Below are 20,690 nucleotides of genomic sequence, written 5' to 3'. Positions count from 1 at the left end.
TCTCACACACATGCATACAAGTGCGCACATACACACGGACAGACAAAACAGCACTTCTTTGGCATAGCTAAAACGCCCTTAGGCCTCCTTCAGCTTCTTGCAGGTTGCTTGATTGACCTTGCTGAATTTTTACAACACAAGCGCAGAGATTTTTGCTGCTGCTAGACTGCCATGGCCCAGCAGCAGCACACTTTAAAAAGCCTCTTAGCAACTACTGCAAAAGGATGGACCCTCAGTCTATACCATAGGAACTCCTTTTTGTTTCACTCTGTACTGTATGGACTGGGGCAGGCTATTGGACGGAAAATGCATGATTTTTCAGAGGTAAACGCAGTGATTTACATGTGTGCCAGCTTGTTTGATGCTAGGTGATTACATTTCCCCTACATACAATAATATTGCAGTCATATAATGCAACAGCCTGACTTTTTTCACTGAAAATCAAACACCAGGCCTACTTTGTTGAAAGAAAGTAGCAATTTTAGGACTAAGGGGAATCTCCATGACTCTAGCACAGTCCTTCTCGCTGCATGCATTAATTGTTTTATTTAGCGTCTGTGTTGAAGCTAAAGCTACTAGTGATACAGTGTCTCTCAACATGTGTTACCTCATAAAAACTGATACAAAGCAAATGTTGTGCATGTCACAACATAAAGCAAAAAGTCTTGTTGCAGTCAACATGACATTGTTTGTCTATTTGGTGTTGATGCTATACCCAGAGGCTCTACGAGAATTACAACATACTGGGCAGTGTCCTTGGCCGCTCTTGTGTCCCGCTATTGTTCTTTTGTTTTCTGTGGAATAGGCAACAGAATCAGCCTCAGTGTGGGGAAAAGCCAGCGTGATGATGAGCTACGCGTCATTTGTAGTGCTTTTGCTCACACAAACAAATCGTTTGACTGCCTGTGCGTTTTTTCAGTACAAAGTTGACTGTTTAGAGATTTTTACATGAGAGGCAAATGAAATGAAACAACAAGGATTTACAGCTCTGACAGCACTTAATCCTCAGAGTAAAGTTAGAGATTTTAGCCAAGGGGGGAAAAAATCTGAAGAGCAAACTGGGAGCTTTACAGTGCTTACTAGACAGACAAAAACACACACACCAGCAGCCATGCACCATATGGGACATTTCGAGCTCTGTGGTAGCAATATCTAAAGCGCTGATGATACTTGTGCTCATGTGTGGGCTCTTTGACCTGCACTGATTTACCTTTGAAACCACAGATATGTCAGCACACTCCAAAATAGCCTCACCTTTGCTAATTTGCTGCTGCTGATTTAAACAAGTCAAACAAAGTACATGAAAAAGCAAAGCTTAAATGCCCCCCTGACCCAAGAGGTACAACCTATGGATGAGCAGAAGGCCATGCTGACCAAGAAGCAGCCGATAGCTCAGTGCTTTAACGCAGCGGTCCCCAACCTTTTTTGCGCCACGGACCGGTTTATGCCCGACAATATTTTCACGGACCGGCCTTTAAGGTGTCACGGATAAATACAACAAAATAAAACTAGTACCGGTACCGAAAAAAAGAAAATTTATTCATAACACTCGTGAAAAGACCCAGGAAAACCGAGTAAACGATAAAAACGATAACAAAATAACGCTGAAAACCAATAAAAACCCTGAAAACCATACATTTCACACCTGAGCCTCAACTCTCGCGGCCCGGTACCAAACGACTCACGGACCGGTACCGGTCCGAGGCCCGGGGGTTGGGGACCGCTGCTTTAACGTCAAAAGAAGGAAGCAGTTAGTGAGCTGAAGATCCCGAGGAGACAACTCAAAAGGAACAATACTGAGCAGTAGTCGAGACTAACCAGACTCAAGACAGTTGTACAACATCTGGGGCTCATTAACAAAATCCTATCTGACGATGTTAACACCGCCATAGTTACTATCCCCACTGCCAGCAGCCCATGGATAAGTACAAAATTTCCGTAACTGAGGCTCTCAAAACTGCCAAACAGAGTCTCACACCTCTGGCTACTAGTCTGAAGAGATGAAGCGGAGAAGCAGAGTTCAAAAGAACAAACGGCCTGCTCTCCAAAGACCCTTTCACCGATAGAGTCAGAGACTCTAAGACCAGGCAGACCAACCTGAGCACTGCCTGGACTGACTACAAGAAAGCCTGTGCCTTACATGGACTACTGGAGTGTTTGGTGCTATAAAAGATTAATGGCGTACTAATAGCCTTCATCAGGTACTGAATGAATCTCTGGAAGACAACAACTCCATGCCAACTGCACAAGTCACCATCAAAGTTCAGATTATATCAAGGTGATACACTGTTCCCGCTGCTGTGCTGTATAGGCCTCAACACCCTCAGCCAGCTCATCACAGCAAGTGGTTATAGAAACACATTCAGGAGTTGAATGACCATCTGCCACCTCCTGTACATGGATGGCATCAAGCTGTATGCCAGGAGCAAGTGAGACATTGACTCGCTGATATATCTCATCAGGATCTACAGCAAGGACATCAGGATGTCATTTGGACTGAATAAGTGTTGCTGTAAGGATGGCAAAGAGAGGGAAGAATTAGACTTAAATTTAGACAGTCTGATCCAGACTGTCTAAATTTTGATTCACCTTCAAAATCAGACTCTAAGCAAAGTGTGTCCTTCATAATAAAAGCTTGCAAACAACAAATATTGCAGCCAATTGCTGGGGCTCATAAATGATGCTGGCTCTTCTGTATATAATGAGCTATTCAATTCTTTTTTTATATAGCACCAAATCACAACAACAGTTGGCTCAAGGTACTTCATTTTGTGACGTAAACTCGCTACAGTAATGCATGAATATAATGGACTATTGTGTGGATGCCATAGTGGTTTAAGCAGGATATGTTTAAAAAATTTGGCCTTTCAAAATAAGACCTACTCAATAACCAAATTCCATTTTAATACGCTTCTTTCCTGTCTCCTTCACACTTGGACATGGGAGGGCTGATGAACAATGTCTACACTTTGTCTCTCATTTCTAAAAAGACTAGCTAAATAGTACTAGACTGTCAAAATAAAAGCTTGCAAATAGTAAAGCTTCTTTTCAGGGCTGAAAAGGATAGTGGGTTTTATTCTTTCAATTATGACTACTACTGTAAAAACAGGATGCCTGCAAAAGCTTTAGACTTTCAGAATAAAATTCTAATGACCATTCCACACCTGTTTCTTTTTTTATCCACGGTTATTTATTCATTCATTTATTTATTTATGTTTGGCTACCTAAATCTTGACCTTAAAATGTCTTACAGCTTCCCCAAAGCTATTATTTGGTTAGCTCTTACTTGTGGTGACATCTTCATGGCCAGCTGGTGCATTGGGGCACTCAAAATTTCCTGAGAAATGTACGTCTTTTTGTTTTTCTAGTTTTCTAGTTTTTTCTTTTTCTTACAATTATTATTATGCTTTCAAATTGCTTGGATTGAAAAGTGAAATTAACACATCAGGTTCTGATCACAAAGATTTTAAACGGAGAAATTCAAGTAAAACCCGTGTGAGAATCTATAACCAGTAAATGAATGGGACTGTAATGTGACAAACCACTTAAACAAGTAATCAATTATCAAAGAGTCACTGATGAATTTTTTTTTCTGCTGGTCGCCTACCAGTAATTAATTAACAAGTCCTCTCAGCCCTCCAGCACTGCACTGAGATCCTGTATAGGCACCAGGAAACACTGGCTGTGTAGGTTGTGCTATTGTCACTCCAAAAACACAAATTCAAGATAACACAAGCTTCTATGCACACACCCACATACGCTAATAAAAACACTTGCATAAAGTGGCGGAACATTGCACAAACGCTGGCGCACGTTCACTAGACTAATTATATGTGCCATCAAATGCATACCGTGAGGTGAAGCATATATAATTTACACATGAACATACATTTAAAATGCATTTAATTCCTTCCTTGCACAGTTACTGTGTCACCGGGTAAGGTTTTAGCCCAGCACACACAGCCTGCAGGCATGATTCTCTTAACTACACGCAGGTCTGCTGTAGACTCCTAACAGGGTGACCCATTTACCATCAGCGTAGTCTCCCTGTTCGATACATCCTTCTGCATCTCCTTCTCTCCATCGTGCACGCACACACATTCACACATTGCTTCTCTGTCTCTCTCCCTCAGCTACCCTTTTCTCTTTTGCCCTGCTTCCAGCTGAGAAAAGTAAAAATAACTGCAGCAAAGCTAAAAAGCTTTTATTGCAATGGTCTGAATCTTTGGCTCCAAGTGTGTGTGAAAATGAATCCCTACACTGTTATATAAATGAGAAACATGTCACATGTCACTTCTTAGTAACCCAGAGGACGGGAAGCAATACCCAGTTTAACATACCCACACTTTGACAGCTGGTATTTAATTTCTTATGAAATGGAGATTTGCTGAAAACAACAAATCTGTGGTCCAGAGAAAGAAAAAAAAAGTCTGTGACAGAAAAATACTGAATTTTAAAGATATGCTATGTTATTAGCTGTTTCATTTGTGCTATGCAAGCATGGAAATATTAACTGTTCTTGTGCCAGAGTGGACTTTGTGAGGTATACACACACACACACACACACACACACACACACACGCACAGAGACAATTCACGGTGTAAAGAAAGGTCATCTTTTAAAATCATGGCTATAATAAATTAATATAAAGACTGAACATTGTCATAGCCTATGTAGGCAGGCATACTGTGAAGTGAGCTCTGTTACTGAACAAGCCTGCCAATGAGACTCGACAGCAGAATGAGTATGCTGATGGTAAAGCTAAAATATTAGCTAAGTTAGGTGGTATTTTCACCTCTGTGCATTAAGTTAGGGTCACCTTTACTGTTAAGCTCATATCTTGTTTTCTACCACCAAAAAAATGCATATAGAACGCTTGGAATTTAAAAGTCACTATTATCACTCACTAGTCCCTCAGATATTTTATGCACATCATATTTAATTAAAAGTTAATGACTCAGAATGGTTTTTATGGAGTAATCAATACAGTACAATAAACCTTGGAGAGTAATGGTTATGCTCTAGTGGTATTTTGCTCTCCTGCTCTGTCTCTCACTCTGTGTCTGACTAGTGCATACAATAATACAAACAGTACCAATAACCAGTGGGAAGTAATTTACTGGTAAATGGTAAATGGACTGGTTCTTACTGTATGCAGTGCTTTTCTACTCTACTGAAGCACTCAAAGCACATTTATACAACTCGCCTCATTCACCCAACCACTTTTTTCTATACGTAAGTGCTTTCTTTATAACATTCACACTCTGATGGATGCATCAGAGCAACTTGGGGTTAGTATCTTACTCAAAAATATTTGGCATGCGGACTGAAGCAGTCACCTTCTGATTAGTAGATTACCTGCTTTACCTCTTTAGCTACAGACACCAAAAAGATTTATTTTAATTTGACTGGGATTTACTATGCTTTGGCATTTCTCTGTGTCTCTTAGACATATTAGGATTCTGTGACTGTAGCCATAACGGGTAGACAAACATTTCTCTCACAAATGCAGGGTTTACCTTTAGAGCACAAAGACAGTACAAAGAGCCAAAAAACTTAAGCCTTCCTCCACAACAGGCCAATATGTTTAAGAGATGAGGCGCTGTCCAAATTTACATTCAGCTGCATCCTGCATGTTAATACATCTGGTTCCCAGATTTTTCTTCTAGCTTCTCTTTTATCTGTCCCTCTTTGAATTTCAACTTCCTGCCAAACCACTGTGTTCTACTTACAGTGTCATTTTGTGCATGTTCTCAGAATGCAAGTATGTGCATATTCAGAATGTCACTCAATATGTATAATTTATGGCTTTTTTGAAAGTTTTATGAAGCACAGCAAAGTAAGGACGTCATAATGACAGGACTTATATTGGATGAAACATGCTCAGACTGTATGGTATGTAGGAAAATGGACTACAGGGAAAACACCAACCAATCCTGAGTACTCAATGCTAAGTCTGCCTTTAAACATTCAGTTATCAAAAACATTCAATTATCTGTCTGTTAAAAACAACCGAAACATTGAGGACGATTTAAAAAAAAAATAATCACAAAATAGCCACAAAACTATTCTGTGTGCAATGACAATATCAAAAAAGTACAAATTATAGACACATAGAATCCAAACACATAAGGAGGTCAAGTAACTTTAAACTGTCACTAAACAGATGGCAATTTCAATGTTTCTGCACATCTAAGGGTAAAGTGTCTTTAAAAACAATGTGCAATTTAGCTTCTTTAATCTTTAAATTTGCTTTAGTGTTTATATTAAAGAAAGCCCAGAAAATTTATTTCAACAGGCACAGCGTGGAGCAATCTGTTTCACATGTAAACCACATCAGTGCTGATCAAAAAGGGCCCCCTTTGTTAGTTTCAGTGTAATTAAACTCTTCGTTAATGTCTATTTATTAATGAATGTCTGAATACAGGTGCTCATAATATTTGCTGTAATCCGCCATTAACCCCATTCCTCTCTGACCAAGCCAGGATACCAATGTGTGTGTGTGTTTGTGTTCAATTGTAACATGCTGATTCATCCACAGATGTTTTTATATTCCAAGATTGCTTCCAAGTTTATTGACTAATGTGCTTGAATAGCTGCATTGTTTGTAGCTGACAGCATTATTCCTGCTTTCTAAAACATCAGTGCTCCACTCGGCATACCGGCAGTCAACTTGCCTAAGACTGATTCAAAAGCCTGGAAAAGCCCTAAATAAGCCTGATCAATGAACACATAAAATACAAAAAATCTGAAAAGACGAATGGAAAATACTTGCCTATCAATCCAAACCCCTGTGTCTGTATCGTACTTTCACATGGGCTGTCTGGTTATTGTACTGCACCATGTGAAAGGTGAGATTTATTGGAGAAGACTATATTGTGAATTTAAAGGTTTATTAAATAAAAATAGTGAATAAACAATCACACTAACTAAAACTAATTAAAACCACTGACTGAAAATCATGTTTTCTGAACACCAAGCTCATCAGTCTTAGACAAATAAAAGACATTTTCTTAAAACCACTTAAGGGATTTTTGTTTCCACTTTTTCGACAAGCACTTTAGACAAAGTTGGGTTAGACATTAGGTGCCGTTTTTATTAATGAATAACTAGTGGTTGTGAACGAAGTACTATGTAACACAATTGTCATTCATAAGAAATTACCGTAATCATTTGAATTAACAGTAACAAAATTTGCTTTTACATTAGGTACTGCTTTATTTAAGAGGCAAATATTGCACTTTTTTCGTTAACTACAGCTGCAGTCATACATTCACAGTCACCACATTCACCAAAAAAAAGGAAAAAAAAGAAATTGAGTGCAGTTTGAATTTTTTTTTGCATTTCCTCTCATCCACAAAGGGTTATAAGTATACATACAGGCTCACATGTATATGGATACACTCCATATTAATATTTGGTTAAATATCCTTTAGCAAGTTGTAAGTCAAGCAGACGCTTTGGTAGCCATAAACTACCTTCAATAATTCTGCATAATTTTGGCTGGATATTTGACCACTCTTCTTGGCACAGTTAGTTGGTTATATTCTAAAAATTCTCAGTAGAGCTGAGGTCAGGGCTTTGGGAAAGTCATTCCAGAAGCCTATGTTAACGTGAATGATTTATCAATTCCAGAACCCGTTTTGATGTGTTTGGGATCATTGTCCTCCTGTTGGAACATACAACTATGTCCAAGTTTTCTTGATTTGGGCTGAAGTTTAAAAATTTGGAGGTAGTCTGCCTTTATTATTCCATCCACTGTTGGTACCACCAATGATGCTACCACCACCATGCTTGATAGTTGCTACAGTCTTCTTAGGCCTGAGATACTCACCTTTACTCTTGTCACTGTGTCCAAAAATCTTAGTCTTTGTCTCGTGTGACCATAAAATTTTCTTCAGAAGGTATTTGGCTTGTCCATTTGGGCAGCTTCTTTCTTCGTTGGCTTTACTGTGGACAGCGACACTGGTGTTTCAGCAGTTTCCAGTTCATAGCAGCCTTGAGACTCAGTAGTTCCTGGGTTGTTTTTGAACATCTGCACATTTCTTCTCATTGGAGGGTAAAAGTTTGGGTCCTTTTTCAGCCCCTGGCGAAGTGTTGACACATCCAAATAAGTTGTACTTATGTAAACTGTTTGAACTGAATTTCTTGGACTCTGTTGTTGTTTAGAAATGACTCAGAAAGCTATAGTTCAGCCTGTATGTATACCTTTGTCCTTCAGCCAATTAGAGAAAGTTTAAATTGTTTTTTAAAGTCATTAAGCACACAGCAACAACAATCATTCACCCTGGAAAAAAAAAACAATTTAAAGAAATCATTCAAATTTAAAAGTTACCATGACTTCTATGTCCATGTGTGTAAACTTCGGACAACAACTCCTCATTGATTTGAAAGCTATAGCTACATATTACTTTGCAAAAATGGACAGAATTTCATTAGAAGGGGGTTAATCTACACAATTACCTTCTGTAAGTTTGAGCACATTTAGCTGCTAATTATGATCACGTAGCAAAAAGATTTGTTATTTCTGAAAGATGAAATAACAGCCTACTTCCTACTAACTGAATTAATAAGGTATTAAATATGTCTTTGGTAAATTTGTTACATTTTTTTACCCTCAAAATTCACAGCATATAAGCAACATGCACAGGTAGCAGCGTGCTGTGCTGTCGCTGTGACCTGCTCACGCTTCTTGACCATTAGGCTATACTTGTTCTTGGCGCTAATAGAAAACAACAGAAACAATGCTGAATGGATATGCATGATGCCAAACCACAGAACTACGTGGCTTTCAGATTTGACAATATAAAAACTCTAATAAAAATAACTGACTGCACACGTTTAACATGACCAGTAGAGATAAAAGGTGCTAACTGAATGAGTGTGTTAGCTTACTACTTATTTTGCAGATAACTTTCAACAGCGTAGCAGCAATCATCATGCAAGTTTACCTAATGTTACATTGTGTAGGATGGGTCCAATAAAATCTATTAGACAATATCCTCCTGAGGCATGTCGTATATTCCAGTGAATTGTGGCATTAATTAAAAAATATACTGGCAACCACCAGTGCTACCCCCAAGCCTACGAGCAGACACCCCTATGGTATCACTTTCAAAATCCCATGTCACCTCGTTCTCGAGTCATCACATTCACAAACTTAGGTGTGTATGCCGCCCACCTGACATGGCAACAAAATACCCAGTCAGCCTTTTACGGATGAGGGTTAAAAGGCATATGTGAGCTAGCTTGCCCTCATATCCAACCGCACAACTCTTCTGTTTGGCCCACAAGCCCATGCAGAGAGTCTAAACACATGATGGCAGTAAGAGAAAAAGGAGAGATTTGACGTGGTTGGGAAGGAAATGTTTTATTCCTAAAATTTATTCAAATATTACAAAACTGGCCCTTTGTATTTTGCCTCATTTCCTTTTGACTGGTTGGCATGCACATGCGAGCCTTATTAGAAGTCACACTGTGAAAATTTGTCCTTCAGCTGCAGGCGGTCTTTGGTTGCATGTGCACTACTGTTTTGCAGAGCAGTTGTAATAAATTTGGACTAAAGTCCAAAATTTCAACAGTGTAAAAAAGGTCTTTGAGCTTTGTTTGAGAATTCCCAATCTTTACAAGTCAAAAAGACAAACAATGTAATTTAATCATTTTGATCTGGAAAGTTCTTACATGTTGAGAAAATCCATTTACTTTATAAACACACTGCAGAGAAACAAGTAATAGGACCATATAACAGCTAAAGATAAGCTTGAAACTGCACAGTTATATTAAGTAAGACACAGCTGGATGAGTCACACCTTCAGCCCTTTCATTCATGCATACAAAGTACATTAATGGCTCACATTTAATAACTTTGTTTTAAGAGTCACCGCTAAAATCCAACGTGATCTAACAATGTCTGTCAGAGAACATTCAGACTCATGCTTACAGCGTGACACAGTGAGTAAGCACCAAGTAAGTGATTCATATGAGGGTGCACATGTGCAAGTGGTGACATTAAAGTTTCTAATCTACCTTTAAGGTGGCTGTAACCATTCTTTCACTCTGAAGGGATTCCCTGTCTATTCATCCATCCCATCATCCGATAAATAAACCACTTTCTCCACTATTTTTTAGGACATAAATGCAATACTAACGGTTCCATCTGCCTCAGCTTTACCTTGTGTTTTATAACAATTGGCAAATGATAATAACTTGCATGATAAACACTTGCTTGGCATTGCAAGTATAAGTACCCTAGCATAAATAGCCTCACAGCTTTGAGATGTGCTTTTGGTGAGGCTGCAAATGTTGGTGTGCATGAGGTAAATTTTGCCATCTGCCAATGAGCACAGTGGTCTGTAGCTCAAAATTTGTGACCACGCACATTGTCTGCAAAACAAATGGACCAACTGTGGGTGTGTTAGAAAAGCGAAATGAACTTTATTTCGTTTTGTATTATAATTGCTCGCTGGTCGATTTTGTGCAATAGCAGAATCTTCAAAACTAAGCCATCAATAAATGTTCTCTATGAAAACAGCAGATCTGTTCCTTATTAAATGAATTAGACCTGTAAGTCTAAGCTGTGCTTATACAGCTTGTCTCCCTACTGTAAGCTACAGAAATATGGTTGTTAAAATACAGACCAGACGCTTTATATGGAAAAAAAAGTAGTGGGCCACACAGTCTTTTAATCTTTCAGCTGTTTTCAGTCCCATTGCCACAGATGTATAAAATCCAGCACATAGCCATGCAGTCTGGCTTTACAACCATTTGTGAAAGAATGATTTGTTCTACAGAGCTCACTGGTTGTAATTTCTTCCCTCCCTCAATTGTAAATGCAAAAGAGAAGTGTCTAAGAACCACTACTACTCAGCGACAAAGGGTCAGACCACTGGAGTTACAGAGCGGGGTCACTGAATGCTGAGATGCATAGTATGTAAAAGTTGCTAGTGCTCTGCAGACATCCAAACCTTCTCTGGCATTAACATCTGCACAAAACTGTGAGCCGGGAGCTTCAGGGTATCCGTTTCCATTACTGAGCAGCTACTCTTGATAATGTGTAGGTGGCTCAGCACTTCTGTCTACATAGTATATTGACTTAGAGCCAAGCAAAGGATTTCCTCCATTACTGTATGCTTTTACAATGGGTTAAAACATGCTAGCTAACATTTCAGGGATGAAATAGGGATGAAACGTCACTGTTGACATTGTAGTTTTCTGAGTATTTTAACCATCATACCAGTCACATTTGTTTCAATCTTCATCACCGTACCATTCTTCTCAGTTTGCCACCATCCAAACACTTTACATCACAATAAAACAAACCAGGCATACTGTAAGACTCTGAGAAATCAGAAATACTATCTTACCTTATGCCTGCACTTGAGCACCACTCCATATGCTCCTGGACAACAAATGGAGAGAAAGATGCAAACGCTCAATAAAAAAGTGAGACTCAGATGTGGTGTTAAAGTTTTGACATCTTAATTATGCTTTGACCTCCAAACCTCAAACAAACAGGTTCATGAAAAAGAAGTACAGTAGGTGAGAACCACCAGAGAAACAGCCGTTAATAGGTGAGGCGGAGGCATGCATACTCGCTCTCCCACACACTCAACACACACTCACAGCTATACCTTTCACAAGTAACACACACACACACACACACACACACACACACACACACACACACACACACACACACACACACACACACACACACACACCGTGTCCCTGTTCCTGTCTTTACTAAGACAGATGATTGTGTCAGGTAACAAGACTGGGATGATGGCTGATATTTCAGATGTCGAGTCTCTGGCTCTGTCCTGCAAGGATGTCAGCTGGACTCGCATTTGCTGAAGTTAATTGTTTTCCACGTCTTTCCAAACTGCTCTTGTTGCTGTTCAGATCACACATGCAACGTAATGGGTTAGGTAATGCTGCTTGTCTTACTGCCAGAATCGGTCTGTTTTTGTGGCAATGGCCTGATTTCTGTGCAGAGTTTTAGAGATTTTTATAGCTTCAGTCTTACGGAGAATGATGCCCTTTTGCCTTGACACCATCTGTCACTTAGCTTGCTTTCGGAGTTACTTTCAGTGTTTATTTTTTTCTTGTTTTCCTTTTTTTTTGTGTGAAAGGAAATTAAAAACAACAACAATTAAAACCTATTTTTTATAATGATATTTCTTATCATAAGATCTTTGATTAATTCAAATATTTATCTGTTTGCTATAGGAGCAGAAAGAGGTGCAGATATGAAGAGAAGCCTGTAGAAATATAGTTTGTCTTTACAGAAAAACTGTAGAAATGGTCTCTGTGGTAACATTTATGCAGTTCCAGAGTTTTACAAAGTTGATTTACTTACATGGTAAAACAAACATTTTATCAATACACATAAATTGCTGGCAATAAATGGCACAGACCTCTCACAAGCGTGTGCATGAGTTACATGATTATGGGAATTTCAAAAACCCACTTAAGTTGTTTCATAATTCCTTTCTTACTTTCTTACTTTTTCCATGGACAACGATAGGTGAGTGGTGCTAGTTAGGGTATTGAATGTCCCAGCAGTATTACAAGTACACGTACAAATGTGTTTCTTTGATAAATCACAGGAACATGAATGTGTAAATAAGCAGTAAGGAGAGAATGGTGACTCCTAAATAACATTCTTAAACCCATTGTTCCTTCACTGGGCTGGTTTCAGTCATTATGCAAATGTACTGTTTATAAGATCGGGGAAACCTGCAGTCAGCTGAGACTGAAGAAGTCACTTGGATGAGTGACGAAACGTTTCTCCCACAAAACGCTACGTCCAGATGAACAGAATCAACTTTTGGAGATTCTTAAGAAAGATCCTTACAACAGTCAAACTCCCTGTTTAGCTAACTGCATGCTAAAAGGAAACACTTAAAAAATATTAGAACCTAAAAATGCAGCAGCTGTTTAATCGGATCATTTTTTTTTTGATTCTCTGTAACGTTTGAAAAACATGCAGCAACTGTGAAGGAGTTTTGTCTACAAAGAACAAAATGTTCTGAAGTTGCTTTACCTCTGATTCATGAGTATGACAAAAAATCTTCTTTATAGTTTTACTGACTGAAGTTTACATACATTGGTATTAGGATGTATTTAGAGAAAAAAAGACACAATTTGACTGGAAGAAAAAGATGAAACAATTTTTAGTGATAGCACACATTTAAAATACAGCAAACCCATCTGTGTCAATGTTGAAGAAAAATGGCAATACAATAAAAAAGCGAGTTCCCAGAGACAACAGTTAACTTTAATATATGCCGCCAGGGTTACACTGTATATATAAAACATACTCTGTGTAAAGTATGAAAAATGTGTACACACAGAGCTTTTAACATATGAAAAAAAACCAGAAAACTGTGTGAAAACTGTTATTGCGGTTCGTTGTGTACATAACTTTTTGATAGATGTAGTAACGAGTGCTGGTGTAGATCACAGTTTGCGAGAATTACCAACAGCAGAATAAACACTTGGCTACTCTGTCTTCTCACATTAGAGTAAAGCAGGAATACATGTCGATCCAGCTCAGTCAAATCAGCTGCAAATCACGCTGCTGGCTACAAGAAGCAGAAGCTACACGGATTGCTAATTAAAGGGCGTTTGTGTGGCTCACTTAAGAGTCACTCACAGCTAAAAGTGCAATTTTATTTATTTTATTTATATAAACCTTAAAGAAAAGTACGATTAGGAATAAAAATAGCAGAATCAAAGATGAGCTTTTCAGAAGAACCAAGACTAATTTATGCTGTTGAAAATATCACAAAGTTGATTTGCAAGAATTACTTACATGCATATTCAACATTTCAGCAATACTCATATGGTGCTGAAAAATGTGTGGTTTCTACGATTTCTTAATAAGGCATTTTACATCCTCCAAGCTAAACACTTCCAACCAAAACCATATACAGTGCTTTTCTCATCTATAAGCAGGATGTCTTTGTCAGACAGGCACTGCTAATTTTATCCTAAACAGTAAAACAAGTGATTATATTAAATCATCTCATACTAACCATAAACAAAGTAAGGCTAGAGTAACATTGAAAGTTAGAACTACCTGTACATGGCAAATTCAGCGTTTTATAGATTGAAGCAATATCAGTTTCATCAGCACTACAAATCAGTTCTTGCTCTTGAGTTTGGAGTGTCTTTTAATTCAATAAGTAATTTTAATTGAAACTAGATTTTCTAAGCAGTGCTTATCAAACTCAGCACTTCTTTCTGGCCAGGAAGGGGCTGATCCTACCCTTTGAACCAAAGGCTTTAGGCATGGGAACCCATTGGCTATCATCTGATAACATTTTGGGGTTTCCGGAGTAGCCAGACTTCCTATCCCACATGAAAGTTATCGTTTAGCAATGCAGACAAATTAAAAAAAAAATCTAATTGAATAAAAATGTGCAATTCTTTGGACTGGCTGTTTACCTGTATGCAAACAACACCTTCTTAAACATGTTTGGTCTAAACAAAAATCTTGTCCCCGTGCCTGCAGATTCTGCATATTCATACTCATATTTTTGTTTGCTGCACCAAGACCAAGAAGGGTTGGACTGCACTGATGATGATGATAATCACACAGAATAGAAGCAACTGAACGTGATTAAGGAATAAAAACAGAGACTGTTAGAGAAGATAAACTGAGCAGCAGAGGGGTGAGCATGGTTGACTGTGAACATACTGATTAAATTAGTGCTGTGGAAAGGATCCAAACAACAGGTATATGCAGGGGATGTTTTCAATTTACCAAACGGGAAAGAGCGAGGCTTCATAGTAAAACCTTTAAAGGTATTCTTATCAAACAGGCATACATGCAAACAAAAAAACCCAAAACAATTTTGTTGTGTGTAGGTTTCAGCTGTGCAGTGTAAGACACCTGAATCCCATTAAAATGTACACTGGTTATGACCCCAGTGTTACCAGCAACAGTACATAAAGTCTTCAAGTTTTAAAGCATGCAGTGAAATCTGCCGTGTAAAATCCACCCACCTTCGCCCACAATGCCAAGGACTTCAAACTTATTCATTACATCACCGAGAGTGAGGGCTCCTCCAGCGGGTGAAATGAGCTGCTCGGGTTTTTAGCGAGGAGACTCCTGCTTTGACCAGCCGGTGGAGTGAACTGTGGACTCCAGGAGGAACATTGCAAGCGTCTGATCACGGCCCATCTTCACTCCCTTTACACCATAGCTTCTCTCTTTCTCTCTCTCTGCCTCTTTTCTGGACTTTTTAAAAAATATCTATTATTATTGTAAATATTAGGTATCTGAGTCGAGTGTATTCAGATGTCCTTTGCGCTCCCTTTATTCCATGTGCTGATGTCCTTCTTCTACTTCCATCCAACACTGCATGCCGGCAAACCTGGAAGACCAGAGACAAAAACAAAGATGCAATTAAATCAAAGGGTCTCTCTGAAGGTCCAAATATCCCATCATTCCTTGCACAGGGATTTGCATGCTCTTAGTCTTCCTGACACAGACAGTGAATAAGTAGGACATGTAGATATACAGAAAGGCAATATTTCCTTGAGGACATGTTTAAATAATTCATGGCTTAAGCATGACTTCCACACAGATCCCATCTATTCTAATTAGCTATACATCAACATGGAGGATGCTGCAGGAAGCATGTCAACAACATAGGTGCTCAGAAGATCCTCAGAAGAGGACTCCTCTGAGTGATCCCCTACCTTTTTCTCTACCGTCCCTACAAAAAAAAGGGATTTTTGCTATTTAATAAAGTTATTGACAGCCATTGGATGGAGTGCTTTAATATCCATGGTGCGAGGAGAATGAATCCTCTTTAATTTGCCTACAGCACTCGGCAACCATCAGCAGGTCAAAGTTTTCACTTATCCGATAAAACATCTCCGCACTTACTAAATGGGTTGGCACAATTTTGGTAACAAACAGTGATGCATGTTATAGCCCACAGATTTCGGCCTGACTTTCCCTCTGGAGACACCAGCTGAGTGATGTTTGTGGTTTTCAGTGAAAGGTCTCTACTTGATTAACCATCACATTCTGTGTCGTCATTCGTGTTTCCTGTCGTCGGCTCCAAAAAAATTTGTCAAGTACTTTATGTAATCCCAGAAAGCTGATTGTGTTCATCATCTTGGTGGGAGAAATGTTTCGTCACTCATCCGAGTGAGACTGAAGAAGTCACTTGGATGAGTGATTAAACGTTTCTCCCACTGTAAACATGACGTCCAGGTGAACACGATCAAGCTTTCTGGGATTTCCTTACCTGGATGATTGAGCATGCATCAAGATATTTTACATAACACCTAAATATTGCAAAACTATTAACTGTTTTTGTGTTTGGGCTAACAAGGAAGTGTTAACAAGGTAAACTGGATGTTGAACACAGTAAAAATGACACATTCTTGGTATTAGCAAATTAACCCTCTGAGGTCTAAGTCATCACAACCCAAACAAGCAAAAAGAATATGTAATTATGGTTTTTAATAAGTTGTTCTCCCAGTTTTAGCAATCACAGAACAAAGAAAATAATCATTCTAAATGACAAACATCAAAATCTACTCTCATTTGTTCCTCAAATAGGTCTGCTTTGTCTTTCTCCAAACTATAGCATTAGGGTAAGAATTGGGTCATCATTACAACCTACACCTCAGCAATACCCTCTCAGGTGTGGCGTCAGACTTGAACTTTGCTCCGAGCACTCGATCACACAGCGTGACAACACCCAGATCATCTGAAGAATTATTGGGTGAAATTCAAACAAACGGGCTGCCTAGGAAAGCAGATGTGTAAATTCACGTCTGCGTCAGGAGGATTTAGAACAATCCCGGTGACCTCTTGGGTTTTAAGCTAAAGGATCATTAGGTCAAAAACAGTTGTTTTACTTTCCAAAACCACTCTCACATCAGCAACAGTTACACTTTGTGAAGTGACCGCTGTCTCTGCAGAACTCTGAATCTGTCAAGCCGAGATGGTTGATGTGAAGATTTAACATTCTCCCTCTTTGCTTATAGTTACCTCTCAATCTTTCTGTGAGGTTATTATACATCTATGTACAGGTAATATTGTTATTATTTTGTTTAAGCAAAGCAAAGAAAAAAAAAGCCCCAGAACAATTACATCTAAAGGCAGACTGTCTCTTGTCACACATCCCAAAACTGACCACGAATATTAAATGCCTCTTTTGTAATGTGAATGCTGTTGGACTGGAACCATCAAAGCTTCTCACAGTATCAGTCCAACTTCATTTGTATAACACTTGATTTATTCAGCAGTGCAAAAAAACACTTTAATGTTGACTTGGCTCATGTGCCTGTGTGGGCGTTTTCCTATGCAGTGTACGCTCCACACAGCTAAGCCTTTCCAGGGGAAGAGATAAGGTGGACGTTAAGGCCACCCATGGCTTGTCATTTAAGGACAGTGGGTAGTGAATTAATTCGTAGTGCACATTTTAATAGGTATACGCCAGCGACAAGAGTGACCTATGAGACATTAGAGCTCATACTTTAGGGAGGAAATAAAATGGATACAGCATGCATTCGGTTTATTGATAAGCTGCTTCCTCTCCTTGCAAAACGAAATGGAAACAAGGTGAAAACATCACCGTGAAGGTCCAGAAAATACTGAATGAATATAGAATGGACGGCAGCACGACACTGCAACTGAGGCTCGTTGGAGTCTGCATGCAAAGAAACCTCGGCAATAAGTGAGTTTGGGAGTGTAAATTTAATAGGCAGGTGCGTGCGTCCGCGTGCACGAGACTATGTGTGTTTGCGTGAGGTGAGAGAGGGGGGTGGGGGGAGGATAGTAATGCTGCTCTCTCTGCACCGAAACTGCGTCTCTTTCGTCGCTGCGTTGCAGAGCGCACCACCATTCCATCGCTGTCCACGCGATTCTCAGCCTACACAGCAACCAGTGCATACATTATAACGGTCCACGTTCACGACAATGTTGCACAACAACATCCACAATTCAAGAAGAAAAAAAGCCTTCACTCATAAACCCGTGGTAAGACATCATTCCCAACACATACCAAAAATTAAATCAAATCAAATCCTAGGAGATAACGAGCAAAAAAACCTCGTAGCCCATCCACCGTTTAAACCACGCGAAGGTTTACCTGCAGATGCGATGTGACGCCTGTACGAGGTGAGAAAGCTCAATCTGTGAAGCACGGAGCATCATGCCCATGAAAATGATGATGTGGGAAGACGAAGAAACATCATGTGGAGCGACAGGAGATGGAGGAGGGGGGGAAACCCGGGCCTGTGCGTCGTGACACGATCAAATGTCCTACTCACTCAGTCTTTGGACGGACGGGAGACCGAATCCGCAGGCATAACGCCGATGACGGGGTGTCAATGTACCGTCAACAGTTCTTCAGAGGCTCCGCGTTCATAGCCTCAGCATCAGCTGGTTATAGCAGCAAAATCGTCATTCCTCTGAGCGACGCTGCGCACAGCCAATAGAAACACGGACGTCTGCGCGTTCCAGCAGTGGTTTAAGATCCACAGCGAGTCGAGAAAAAATAAAACTTTGGGATGGAAATGCAGTCCAGCGCACTGTTTGTTGAGCGTTTGATAAGCCCGGTGATCGTCTCCTTCCAGCAGCACGCAGATTTTTACACTGTTAATTGCTGCTGCTGCCTCCCTCCCCTCCCCTTTGGTCAACCCATGTTGTGTCACTGATTAAAAATCTTCCTGCAGCTCCTCTCCACTCGCTCTCACCTACACCTCCCCTCCACCAATGCACTAATTGGCGAAATCGGTGTGAATCCACTGGACTCACGGACACTGCATCGACCGGCTTCGTAATGAGAGCAGGTGTTAGAAAGATGGTGCACATTAAATGCTGCATTATTTTGTTTGTGTGTGACCCCCCCCCCCCCCCCCCCAAACACACACACCTCCTTCTGGTCTCGGTTTGACCTTCTCGAGTTCATTTTGGCAGGTGTGATTTATCTTTTCTGAGGTAATGTGTTTAACGTGTTCATAAGAAAAATATTTTTTTCAGTTTCCGTCCAGCAGCCATGAGGAGAATAGTTTATGGAGAAAGAGAAATGCCATTAAGGCGTGTCTTTATGTAAACTGTAGCAAATATCAGCAAATATAGGCTAAATGTACTTTAAAAAATTACTTACCTTTTTGTCTGAGCAACATTTGTTATACTAAAAGTTAATGACTTATAAACCCCAGTTGTCCTTTTTCAGACTGAGAGCTCTACCTGTGCCTGTATTGGATCATTTTGTCTGCCAGTGCATCACAGCTTGTGAGGTGATTGTTTATTAAAATCTAAACCTATTAAAGTCATTCCCAATTCAACAAGATACCACAATAATTATAGCACAAGGCTTGACATTATTTCTAAATTTATGTAAAAGAAAAAGATATTACAATAAACTATTAAACTAAAACAAACAAACAGGTTTCTCTGTACTGTTATGTCTAAACTAAATCTGAATACATAATAGCATCCAGGTAAATGGCCAGCTCATTTCTTTTGCTACACAAAGAAGTAAAAGTGCAAACATGAAATCAATTTTAAATGCCAGCCCTGCAGTTTGCTGCAGCAGCACTGTATATGTTGGTTTAACACATTACTTTGTTTTAGCACATTATGACTGGATTAGTAACCCTAGTCATTAACATGGGCTTCATTACTGTGGAGAAAGATGACATTTGAATTACTTTGTTGCTTGATATGTGACAAAGTGTCAGTTTCAAAAAGTACAGTTTTATAAATGTTTTAATGGACAGTAGCCAACTGACTATTATGTTATGTGTTGCGTGGTGTCATTTGGTTGGTGAATGTGCATAACCATTTTACAAAGGAAAAAAAAAACACTTTGCCACTTGGATTTCATACCACAATTACTATGAGAGAGAAAAGTAACTACTGTTCATATACTGAGATTTGAAAGAGTTTGTTTTCTGCCACAGTGTCACAACTGGAAGAGGATCTTAACTTATAAACTACTGCCATGTGACAATATTTCTAGACTATTATGTAGCTATCTTTTAAATCTGTAGCTGTGTTACATAACTAATGCATTTAACTGAAATACTGTACACAAAACATACTTGAGGAACCTTAGTTGAGTATTTCTGTTACTCTATACTACTTTGGATGTTTATTCCATTACATTTCAGGTGGAAACAGTTCATTCATTACTCCTATATAGTATGGTGCTGTTATAGTCACAGAATAAATAAATGGAGAAAGAAAAAAAGGGAAAATATACCAGAATTAACCCAAAAGGCGTTTTTATACCATGAAATTAAAAAAAGCAAAACAAAAAAGTGACAAATGTTCAATTAGCATTATTAGAAATACTTTTTACACAAAAAAATACAACATACAAAATGTTACCTAATTATATTGGTTACAATCAATTAAAATGCAATTTTAGAAAACTGAACTGTTTGAAACAGACACGTTGTTACAACTGAAGTGACAAAGCAAACAAAATGAACTCCTTCTCAACCAGCCATGATTATATCAGCTTTGATACCACAAATCACATCATTGTCATTTGCTGATTTTACTAATTAAAATGCATGATTTTCGCGAAAGCGCATCTATAGTTTTACATTAATAAATTATTTAAAATTCAAAATTGTAAATTTTGAATGTAACTGCTCTGTTGTTACTGTAACACAGATTACGTATCTGTTTTTTCAGCTAATT

General features: G+C 39.0%; 1 protein-coding gene across 5 annotated transcripts in view; it reads right to left on the bottom strand.

Annotated features, from left to right (window-relative positions):
• Positions 1-18,680, bottom strand: part of cdkl5 (cyclin dependent kinase like 5) — a 42,092-nt gene extending 23,412 nt beyond the window's left edge. For 4 of the 5 annotated variants that reach the window (XM_084925901.1, XM_084926061.1, XM_084926223.1 and 1 more), the window contains exons 1-3: positions 18,124-18,680; positions 15,014-15,384; positions 11,365-11,399 (exon numbers count right to left, since the gene is read on the bottom strand). In XM_084925901.1, the coding sequence (XP_084782027.1) occupies positions 11,365-11,399; positions 15,014-15,050 (72 nt within the window). In that variant the 5' untranslated portion in view covers positions 15,051-15,384; positions 18,124-18,680. The remainder of the gene's footprint in view (positions 1-11,364; positions 11,400-15,013; positions 15,385-18,123) is intronic. The other variant, XM_084925979.1, reaches the window with a different exon arrangement.
• Positions 18,681-20,690: the final 2,010 nt, after the last annotated feature.

The sequence above is a fragment of the Perissodus microlepis genome, chromosome 1 (genome assembly GCF_051167445.1).
Source record: "Perissodus microlepis isolate ML-2025 ecotype Zambia chromosome 1, ASM5116744v1, whole genome shotgun sequence".
NCBI lineage: Eukaryota > Metazoa > Chordata > Actinopteri > Cichliformes > Cichlidae > Perissodus > Perissodus microlepis.
The sequence above is the reverse complement of the archived record's forward strand: the minus strand, read 5'-3'. Positions and strand labels throughout refer to the sequence as shown.